This window comes from Lepisma saccharinum, chromosome 2, assembly GCF_977018435.1.
Source record: "Lepisma saccharinum chromosome 2, izLepSacc3.1, whole genome shotgun sequence".
Classification (NCBI taxonomy): domain Eukaryota; kingdom Metazoa; phylum Arthropoda; class Insecta; order Zygentoma; family Lepismatidae; genus Lepisma; species Lepisma saccharinum.
Genome location: NC_139230.1, coordinates 185201625 through 185213998, shown reverse-complemented (window position 1 = coordinate 185213998; position 12374 = coordinate 185201625). Strand labels below are relative to the sequence as shown.

Here is a 12374-nt window from a genome sequence, read left to right as displayed (position 1 = left end):
AGACGAGTCGAGAATTGTCACAGCCTCATCTCGTCTCCTGTGTGGTGAGGTCCTTCTCATTCTTGTTTGTGCTTATTCTTGTCTCGGTTTCGGATCCGAAGTTATTAAAACTTTTTCTAGATTCACTTCATGCTCAGATAGGCTAATCGGAACTGGATCTACAGTTTAAAGTGGAATCCAAAGCACTGTGCATGTGGGACCTCTTAATTACAAGGCGAGGTATCTCGTCCTGACCCACCAAATGTTTAGTATAAGCAAAGCAACATGTACATTGTGTCACCACTCTCACAACGTACAATATCTCATTAAAGCAAAAACTTTAGTTATTGACGTTTTTCTGCTTTACATCTTGTTTCGACACTGCGAACCATCGAAATACGGAATGTTATCCTGAATAGATTAAAACAGGCAGCACAGGCTTGAAATTGTCACTACTGGATTTACTTTGCAATTACAATAAATAAAATACACGGATAGTTTGAAAAATAAATTAGTATGTCTGAAAAAGACATAGCATTTTAAGCAATTTCTTCAAACATGACAACCTGAGTTTCCAACGAGATCGTATCTTACATCAAATATCGTCTCGCTTTGATTTTGCAGAGATTTATTTCATTCTCGTCTTGAAATTTGAGAGAAAACACATTTTTCTTGTCTTAGTAACATCTGTATTTTCAACAAATCTCTTAATATGAGGTATATAGGTTTAAGTATAGTTTTCCGAATACCCTCTTACAAAGTAATGAAAATTATGGGTGAGGTACAGGAGTAGATTGTACCACCAAGTTGGTCAGTCATCTCTAATTTTGTTTGTGTAAGTATTTTGTTTCAGAAAATTCAATTTGAAAAATTCAAAAGAAAAGGAGGTCAGTCATATACTCTTCTGACTAAGGTTTATATCATATCTTCGAATAGATGCGAGTTTCTTAAGAAAAGTGTACCCTTCTTACGCAAATGAGCATTCGCCTGAGAGTAGGCTAAACATTACGTGATTCCACTGTTCCACACACACTTTAAACAATTTTCATCTCCTTAAAGAAGTTTCCAAGAACACAGGTCAATGAACTAAATCATAGCAAGCACAATGTAGTAGAATAAGTCTACAATTGTTAGAGTTTAGTTGGTGTTTTAAGTCCACTTTATGCACAGTAAGGCTAATCGGGACTGGACCTACAGTTTAAAGTGGGATCCGAACCACTTGTGCCTCCACCGGGTATCAAACCCGGGACCTCTTGATTACAAGGCAATGACGCTACCACTGCGCCATGGGGGAGGCCCTTACAATTGTTAGAATTTCTGTGGTAAGGAAGATAATGCTTATAAGTTATAAACAATTTAAACTTTTTTTATTGAGCTAATTGAAAATAGATTATTTTAACAGTAGCACCTTGCGTCTGTCAAATTCTCTAAGGGGGTACAGGGGGTACAATTAGATTTACGGATTTAAGGGGGTACAGTACCCCCTTCAAAAATTTAGGGGGGTACAATGTACCCCTGTACCCCCCCCCCCACATGCTCCTGTTTCCTATGGTGTTCTGAAGATTACATTGTAAGAAGTATTTTTAAAATTATATTTAGATTTTTTTGATGATGCTTGGTGTAAATCATTACACCACACAACAAGGTAAAGTTTCAACATGTGAACTTACTGTTTTTGCACTGAACGTACTGTCATTCATGCCATTCATGCCATTTACCTACTTAATGTCATTACAATTTTCCTTGCCTATGATAAACCAAGTGTTTTCACATTTAAAAGTCCACTTTTAGAAATCCCCATTCCATCACCACAATAATCAGAAGCAATTTAAAGGGTTATGGCATCTGAACATAGAAACTTCTGTTTCATAGATCATTACTCTATTGGACCCTACAACACATTTATTATGTAGCAATGTAATGGAACACAACTGTGTGTGGATTGAACAAAAATGAAACAGCTGACAAATTTATCGAAATACATAATAAGTTTTAATAAGATTCATCTGAACAAAAATTTTGCTTCAACACAAAACCATATTAATTATTATCACATGTTAATAATATGACTTACATTTTCTTTGATACACATGAAACTTTTATGACTTAACATGAAGAGTTTGGATAAGAAAAACTTCTTAACTATTAACAAAAACACTTTCAACTTTCTACATTAATTTTCTGCCAGTACTTAAAATGCTGATAGAAAAGCTTTAAGGAAAATATGTTAAGTACCACTCAATAATGTTTCTGAACATGGAATGAGATATGCCAGTACCAGCCAAATAGTGTGTTTGTATGTAACAGACTAGATTTATTTGAACAGTTTTTCACTTCTAAAATCTTATATCACTAGTATCACAATGTTTCTTTGGTTTCATTCATAAATATCACACTTGAAATCTCACATAATACTTAATATCATTCAGGAAAAATGAATTTTCCTTGCCTATGATAAACCAAGTGTTTTCACATTTAAAAGTCCACTTTTAGAAATCCCCATTCCATCACCACAATAATCAGAAGCAATTTAAAGGGTTATGGCATCTGAACATAGAAACTTCTGTTTCATAGATCATTACTCTATTGGACCCTACAACACATTTATTATGTAGCAATGTAATGGAACACAACTGTGTGTGGATTGAACAAAAATGAAACAGCTGACAAATTTATCGAAATACATAATAAGTTTTAATAAGATTCATCTGAACAAAAATTTTGCTTCAACACAAAACCATATTAATTATTATCACATGTTAATAATATGACTTACATTTTCTTTGATACACATGAAACTTTTATGACTTAACATGAAGAGTTTGGATAAGAAAAACTTCTTAACTATTAACAAAAACACTTTCAACTTTCTACATTAATTTTCTGCCAGTACTTAAAATGCTGATAGAAAAGCTTTAAGGAAAATATGTTAAGTACCACTCAATAACGTTTCTGAACATGGAATGAGATATGCCAGTACCAGCCAAATAGTGTGTTTGTATGTAACAGACTAGATTTATTTGAACAGTTTTTCACTTCTAAAATCTTATATCACTAGTATCACATTGTTTCTTTGGTTTCATTCATAAATATCACACTTGAAATCTCACATAATACTTAATATCATTCAGGAAAAATGAATTTTCCTTGCCTATGATAAACCAAGTGTTTTCACATTTAAAAGTCCACTTTTAGAAATCCCCATTCCATCACCACAATAATCAGAAGCAATTTAAAGGGTTATGGCATCTGAACATAGAAACTTCTGTTTCATAGATCATTACTCTATTGGGCCCTACAACACATTTATTATGTAGCAATGTAATGGAACACAACTGTGTGTGTGTGGATTGAACAAGAATGAAACAGCTGACAAATTTATCAAAATACATAATAAGTTTTGATAAGATTCATCTGAACAAAAATTTTGCTTCAACACAAAACCATATTAATTATTATCACATGTTAATAATATGACTTACATTTTCTTTGATACACATGAAACGTTTATGACTTAACATGAAGAGTTTGGATAAGAAAAACTTCTTAACTATTAACAAATACACTTTCAACTTTCTACATTAATTTTCTGCCAGTACTTAAAATGCTGATAGAAAAGCTTTAAGGAAAATATGTTAAGTACCACTCAATAACGTTTCTGAACATGGAATTATATATGGCAGTATCAGCCAAATAATGTGTGTGTATGTAACAGACTAGATTTATTTGAACAGTTTTTCACTTCTAAAATCGTATATCACTAGTATCACAATGTTTCTTTGGTTTCATTCATAAATATCACACTTGAAATCTCCCATAATACTTAATATCATTCAGGAAAAATGAATTTTATTTAATATACATGAGTCAAACAAATCCAAAAAAGTAATTGTATCACCTGACAAAAATTTCTGTTTATAACTGTATGTAATAAAACATTTTCATCCATCTAGCACTTACAGATCAATAATTAAAATAAACATGTGATAGTTAAAGAGTTATTGTTTCAAAATATTTAGAAAAACTCTCGGAACTGTCCTTTAATATTTTGGAAACAAGAAATCTGGACTAACTACATATAGACAACACCAATTTAAAATCGTAGGTGGTTGACCACATGAACACTTAAAAAAAATTAGAATATTGAACAACATTAAACACTGAACAAATCTTCGTTACTGCCACTTTCCAGAAATGTTGTTCTTTATTGAGGCTCTGGCAGGGCACACAATATATTATGAACTGGGATCGAAATTACTCCTGCCAAGGTAATCCCAATAGCATTTATAATGCTAGTTATTCTGATATAGACGTCTCTCTTGTCTTCTGGAATCTAGAAAAGAGAAAAAATATCAATTTCATCACACTATATCTTCTCGACACTACCATTATGAAGTGGTGTGTGTTCTATATTTGGTTGAGGGTTTATGAGCATCTATGTTACTTGTTCTACAGTTATGTATCCCTAGAAAGGGATGACTTAGGCACTTACCCAAGGCCTTGCACTTCAGGGGACTATTAACCAGATATAAATTACTTGGGTCACAAGTTTGTAGGACACTGGCACTTCAAACTGAGAAACTAAGATCTTCATTTTTTCCATGCTGAAGGAATTCACGGGAGCCACTTTGTTGGTTATAATTCCTATGCATGCTTGGCCTTGCAACCACCTAGAGTCAATTTTGCTCAGATTTTTCATGGTTTGTGTATTTCAGAGAGTTTTCAGACCAAAGCAGCAGGTGATAGGTGACACAACCAGTGAGTCAGGGATTAATTACACACCATCAGTGTGTAAATGAAGCAACATAGGCCTCTTAGTCTAGAGCACCAAGGGCATGGTGCTGATCACATCACTCCCAGCTTGGCCAAGATCAAGAAAGTGTGGGGCCCTAACCCCTTATACACTCCTTATATGCCTTCATGGCATGGTACAAAGCACAGGGGAGCACTTTACTTTTTTTTTACAAGTTTGAATCTGAGATGATGCGATATGAGAGAAAGTTTGGGTAGATTTCTGATATCTATTCTGATTCTGGTTACTATCAATAATATCTGAGTATTAAATTTAGTGATGATTGTAGTCACATTTGAACTACACTGTTCAAAAAAATTAAGGGAGCAGGCTAGAAACTGCACACCCAAACCTGCCAACTGTGATTTATTTGTGTTCGATGGTCCTTGCTGTAAAAATCCACACTGGAGTGTGAGAACAGCAGTCTCAGTGACCTCACAAGGCATGACTCACAAAATGTGATAAGACGTGAACCAGCCACACAGGCACCCCAGTTCTGCGATTGATACTGACTGTGAGAGTGTGTGTGGGGGTTTGTGTAGTGGAGTATTCAATAAGAACAATGCCACCACAGTGCCATTTACAAAAATCTATCACTTTGGAGAGCTACTGGAAGGATGGAAGCAAGACAGACATAAAGGCACGTAGCAAAAGCCCTTGGTTTGTCTTTAAGTGTCATTTCCCACCTATGAACCCATTTTCAGAAGATGGAAAATGTGCGACAGAGTCCAGAACAACAACAACCGATGTGTACCGTTGAAGGCTCATCGGAATAGGCGACAATGTGACTGACCTGCAACATGAGTTTCTCACGGCAACAGCACGCAAATTATTCGCAACTGACTCACTGCAGTAAGGTGCCCTCTATGCATGAAGGCCAGTGGTTTGTCCCCCTTTTATTTATTTATTTATTTATTTAATTCAAACACAACAGGCGCATGCCCAATTACAGTGTTCAATATGGGATGACACCATTACATAAACAAGAACATAACTAAGAAAATTAACAAGAAATATGAATGACGCAATATACATTTTACATTTAAAAACAATTGTGAGAAGAAATTAATTATTAGATTATAGAAGCAAAGGGAACACAGAGACAATACAATAATAAATGAAGCTAAACTGTTGGATTTAACCTTACAAGCTGAATGAAAACCAAAATTCAATGAACAAAACAAAACAAAACATACAGAAATTCAGCGAATAGATCTTATGTTACAATTACATTTAAATATGTCTACACTTGGATTATTCTTAGAAACTGAATTAAATAACTTGCACATTCTCCTCATGGGTTCAGCTTCTGTCATTTTGGTTCTTCCAAGGGGGATTTGAAAGAGATCCGTTCTGGGCCTTAACATACAGTTTGGCACATAAAAATTTAAATTCGACAACAGATTAAAAGAATCTATTTTACCATTGATAAGCTTGGAGAGAAAAGTTATTTGACTTGTTTGCCTCCTTTCGTTGAGTGACGGAATATTAAAGATTTCGCGTAATATGTTGCTAGGAGTGAGTTTTGGATACGTACCATCAAGTTTAAATAGTAGATATCTGAGAAATTTATTTTGAAGCTTTTCTAATTTTACGATATCTTTCTTGAATTGCGGTTTCCAAACAAGAGAAGCATATTCGAGTTTAGATCTGACGAGCGTATAATATAGCAAGAGAAATGTTTCCTTTTTTCTAAATTGATGACCCATTCTCATTATAAATCCCAAATTTCTGTGAGCTTCGCTTAAAATGCGGGCAATATGTGATTGGAATGTTAACTTTTTGTCAAAAGTGACCCCTAGGTCGGTAACTATATTCTCACTTTGTACTAACACATTAGAAATAGTGTATGAATGTTGAATAGGGTGTCTGTTGTGGGTGAATGATACAAGTTTACATTTCTTTAGGTTTAGGCTGACTTTATTAATTTCACACCACTGAAGCAAGTTATTCAGCTCTTCATGTAATATTGTACAGTCATCAGCGTTTTCGATATTTTTGTATATTTTAACATCATCAGCAAAGATTAATGTCTCACATTTTGTGAGTAGTTCTGGCAAATCGTTTATAAAAATTAAATATAGCAAGGGACCAAGGTTCGACCCCTGTGGAACTCCCGAACTGGCCACGAATTCGGTTGATCTGCAGCCTTGATACACGACATATTGTCGGCGGTTCTGCAGATAGGAAGAAAAAAGGGTAATAAGTGGAGGAGAAAGGCTATTGTTGGCAAATTTCTGTATTAATATATCGTGGTGAACTGTATCAAATGCCTTTGAAAAGTCTGTATATAAAACGTCAACTTGCCCTTTATTAGCTATACTGGGTGCAATGTAGCTTGTCAGTTCGACAAGATTGGTTACGGTTGAGCGTTTTTGGACAAATCCGTGCTGTTTGGGGGAAAGAATGGGTTTAATATGAAAATATATATGTTTGTATATTATCTGCTCGAAGAGTTTTGCTGGTACTGACAATTTTGCAATAGGCCTGTAGTTACATATGTCAGCCTTATCAGCGGCTTTGGGAATCGGACAGATTTCTGTTGTTTTCAACATTGCTGGAAATCTCGAAGTTCTGACAGCCAAGTTGAAAAGGGTGTGAAGAGGGTACTTAAGAATTTCCGAACATCCTTTAATTACGTAAGGGGGGATTGAATCAGGGCCGGCGGATTTTTTAGGTTTCAGTTTTTTAATGACTTCCTCAATTTCATTTAGTGATATTTCAGAGATATTTAAGATACTAGGAAGTGAGTTCATGTTTACATTAGGATGCAGATCTTTGTAGATAGATGGTTCTTTGGAATATACGGATTCAAAATACTTTGCAAAGAGATCTTGGATACTTTCATTATCGTCAATGGTTTTATCATTATACTTAGTTGGCTGCACGGGTGGATTTTTTCTTTGATTTTTAATGAAGGACCAAAACTGGTTAGTATCGTGAGCAAGATTGATTTCTGAAGTTTCAATATAGTTTTGGTAAGCTTTACTGATCTCCCATTTTAATTTCGTTCTTAAAGTTTTATACTTAGTTTCGTGATGTGTTACATTTCCCATTCCTTGTTTCCATTTTTTGTGGTGACGTGATTTTGCTTTCAGATTTTTAATAATTTCCCGTGTGAACCAACATGGGTAAGATTTTTTTACAGAGGAGCGAGAGCGTGGAACACATTCATTAAAAATGCTTTCGATCATTTCATAAAATTTATCAACGGCAATATCTACGTCTTCGCATTCTTTTATTTGGTCCCAGTCAGCTAATTCGAGTTTCCGATACAAATTAATGAAATCTGCTTTCTTGAAATTATATCGTTGGATGTTTGGATTTAAAGCTCTTTGTTTAGGCATGGTTTGTGTTAAAGTTATTCCTAGAGCCGGATGGTGTTTATCTTCGCTTACCAGACTTTTACCTTTAACTGCACAACATTGTCGAGACCATAGAAACTGGCCTGCAGAACATTGTCATTGGAATCATGCCAAGTGGAGTGAAGTTCTCTTGTCCAATGAGTCACACTTTAGTCTGCAGTCAAACAAAAGATGCATGCTGATCTGGAGGGAACATGGAACTAGTCATTATCCAGCTAATGTGCATGAAGTATCCCAGTATGGTGATGGTGGGATTATGGTGTGGGCAGGAATCACCAATGGTCAATGTACTGATCATCGTGCCATTTGTAATGGTACCTTGACAGCCCAGCGGTATCAAGATGCGATCCTCAGGCCTCATGTTCTGCCTCTGGCTGCAGAAATTGGTGAATCCTTCATTTTTATGAACAATGCCCGCACCCACCAAGAGCAGATGGTGAACGACATGCTTCAGGATGAAGGCACTGAGATGATGTTATGGCCTGAATGTTCCCCAGACCTTAATCCAATAGAACATAGTTGGGATGCCTTGGAAAGATGCATATCAGCTACACCCGGAACTCCTGCAACTCTTCAACAGCTGGAAATGGCTGCCTTAGAGCAGTGGAGAAGGCTCCCCAAGAACGTATCGATAATTCCATGCCAAGCAGGTGTGCAGCAGTGTTCATGGAGACCATGCACCTTACTAGAGGTTGGTTTACAATGAACATCACTGTTTGTATCAACATATTCCACCATGTTATGCTGAACTGCAGCGTGTCGTATCATGTGTCACTTGCATAAACACCCTCTTGGGCTCTACCACAGCTGTAATTGTTCATAATTTAACTATCTGCTGAGGGACAGCAAAACACATGCAAATATATTACTGTTGCACCACTTTCTGGGTCATTTTTGCTCCCTCTGGCTTGCTCACCTAATTTTTTTGACCAGTGTAGTATGACATCAAGTCAGCATGTTGTGACTTGCCATGCTATGTCTTGACATTTTAAATATTTGTTAAGGGTTTGTAGAAAACCCAGGCATTTTTACACTGAAAAGAAAACCCACCTGGATGACCCTTTTATTATCTTAGAGGATACATCTGGAGAAAAGAGAACACATGGTAAACTTGGTGTATTCTGCAAATGACAGGATCATGCTGTGAATTTTCATGATAGGCAAGCGATGGGTCAGTTTTTCATTTCGGCTAATTACAACATTTTCAAATATAATATAGGGAGAAGGGTAAATTTTGAGCCAAACTTACCAAAATTGGCCATTGATGAAAAATTTAGGATGGTATTGAGGAAATGGGGGGGGGGGGGGGGGTATCGAGATGTGTGTGTATAAATCACTGGTATGCACACAGGAAGGTGCTGGAATTGTAAAGGGTACTCTTGCTTCCCCCCACTAACCAGACCCCAACAATAATGGGTACTTTGTCATATTTTTCCTGCCTTTAGCCTTATTTTAGGAATATTGTGCCAAAAGAGGGGTTATGACCCCCAACAATGCCCCATTTGTACGTCACTGTACAATTGTGATTTTTGGAATGTTCATGTCTTTGCACTGCATTATGGAAATTACTGAAGTCATTCTGGTCTGTAAAGTTCCTAGTTCCAACAGAATGATTTATAAATAACATTGCTACTACATATCCCCAAAATATGTAACTTTGTTGCCTTGTAATAAACGGGCCTCGGATGCGATAATTGGTCGAGTGGTTCGGATTGCACTTTAAAATGTAGGATGAGTCCCAATTAGCGTTTCTGTGCATCAAGTGGAATTAAACAAATTCAAACATAATATTGTCTTTTACTTTTAACTACTTAATTAAGGTACTCACGTTTTCCGCAAAACTGTTCTACATTATTTTCTATTAATTTTGGTAGCCACTGACACCATCCTCGTAGGAATTCGTTGTGTTGTTGCTTGGCGCATTTCTGTTGTTTTTTTTTCTAAATCGCCGCTAGGTGTGCTGCTGTCACCTGTATGTCTGCGTATATGTCGTCTACTGTTCACCGGTGTTAATTTTTCAGTAACGGAAGCCAGGCGTGGTGTGCCTGACCACTATCTATGTTCAGTTCATGGTTGTAGTGCATGATGGCATGTGTTTCTTTGATTTTTGTGTCTATGAGAGTGTGTGCTTTGTATTTGACATGTACTTTCTCAATTTTATGGTTGTGAAATTTGATATGCTTGGCGAGTCCGGTGGTGTTTTGGGAAGTTTTTGCATTTGATAGATGCTGCTGAAATCTCTCACTGATGGGCCTGATGGATCTGCTGATGTAATGAGCCTTGACTCACATTCAGCATCAGACGCCTGGATTGTTGAGGGCGAGAGGAAGTACCGTTTATGTTTGTTTAGTCAGCTATTTTGGAGGTTGGTTTGTGTGCTATTTGGATATTGTAGGTGCAGAGGGCTTTGGTAAGGCGGTTGGATGTGGTACGATGGTAGGGAAAGGCAAACCACTTGGTTTTGCTGCTGGATCTGGTTGCAATAGTGGAGCAGGTTGTGTTGATGGTGCAGATTGTCTGACTTGGATTTCAGCTTTGCTGCACCATGTGGAGAGTTGACATTCAGTATATCCATGTTTTAGTGCCAGTTCCGTGATGGTTGCTATCTCGTCCCTCAGGTCTTCTTCTCTGGAACAGTAGGAGAAGGCTCTTTGGAAGAAGTTTAGCCATACGTTGGCCTTTTGCTTGGGTGGATGGTTGGATAGTGCATTCATATATATGTTGCTTGCATCTGGTTTTCTGAAAACTGTGGTTGTGAATTTGTTTCCCCCGCTGCTGATGGTGAGGTCCAAGAAATTGATTTTGACCTGCTTTTCATGTTCTATGGTGAATTTTAGTCTGGGGTGGATGCTATCTAGTTTTTCCAACAACAGGTTGATCTCTTCTGTTTTTTTTTTTTTGTTTTTTTTGTATATGGCTATGGTGTCATCAGCGTATTGTCCATATCTGATGAATTTGAGTTCCGGAGTTTGGAGTATACTTTTTTCAGCCAAATGCATTACTATGTTTGCTATCGGAGCTGATAGTGGCCTTCAGATTGCTCATAGAAATTATTTTCAAATTGAAAATAATTGTGTCTTAAGCACACTTCTAGCAAATTGGCAGTTTCCACAACCATAAAATTGAGAAACTACATGTCAAATACAAAGCACACACTCTCGTAGACACAAAAATCAAAGAAACATATGCCATCATGCACTACAACCATGAACTGAACATAGATAGTGGTCAGGTACACCGCGCCTGGCTTCCGTTACTGCAGCAATTAACACCGGTGAACAGTAGATGACATATAAGCAGACATACAGGTGACAGCAGCACACCTAGCGGCGATTTAGGAAAAACAAGAGAAATGTGCCAACCAACAACACAACAAATTCCTACGAGGATGGTGGCAGTGGCTACTGAAATTAATAGAAAATAATGTAAAACAGCTTCGCGGAAAAGATGAGTACCTTAATTATCTATTACCGCGTGTCTCATTCTCATAGTATGAATTAACTACTGAATGAAAACTTTCCCGTTTTTCTTATTTGTTTTGGTTATGCATAGTTCAGGACATGGTCTCTCGTGATTCACCATCTCCAACTTTTCGGTACAAGTTCTTGAACTGAGTGTTTTTCAAAGAAGATCTCTAATTGAGTCTTATCTTCACCACTCCAAATCGATGGCTCATCTCGTTTGTCAACCCTGGTGGTTATTTTCAATGTAGACCATACTTTAATACAAGACAGCAAAATCACCACACGAAAGAACAGAATAACACAGGATGATGGCCACAGTAAAGAATACACGTATCCGTAGCTCTCACACTTTCAAATGCACCCACTATATTTCAGAGCTACTGACCACATGATGGATATGTCCAAGTATTGGCTGGTGATTTTATTTCTTATAAATACTGTATGACCGGTACGCATTGAGTAACTTCATAAGTTAATTTGTTCATTACTGTTAAATTTCACAAGTAAAGCAAGTAGAAAGACGAGCAGTCCTCTTCCTTCTAATGTGGAACAGCTGTGCCACTTTGCCAAGACTCATGAAGGGTGCAGCCAATTTATGTTTGCAGCCAACATGACAGGAAATAGGGGAACTGGAAAGTCTGCATATGTAAATATGTTAAAGTAAATAAATTCCATTCCAAGGGGTATAAAGGCATTGATATCAAAATTGTTTTTAAAAAAGGAATACAAGCGGCACTTGCTCTGCCTTCCTTTACTGCACGCTTCTGGCAAATG

At 36.8% G+C, this 12374-nt stretch overlaps 1 protein-coding gene across 1 annotated transcript in view; it reads right to left on the bottom strand.

The window, feature by feature from the left end:
• Nucleotides 1-1748: 1748 nt before the first annotated feature.
• The window catches only part of LOC145980850 (battenin-like), a 33942-nt gene continuing 23316 nt past the window's right edge, over nt 1749-12374 (bottom strand). The window contains exon 9 of the mRNA XM_083113936.1: nt 1749-4312. Within this exon, the coding sequence (XP_082970062.1) occupies nt 4184-4312 (129 nt within the window). The 3' untranslated portion in view covers nt 1749-4183. The remainder of the gene's footprint in view (nt 4313-12374) is intronic.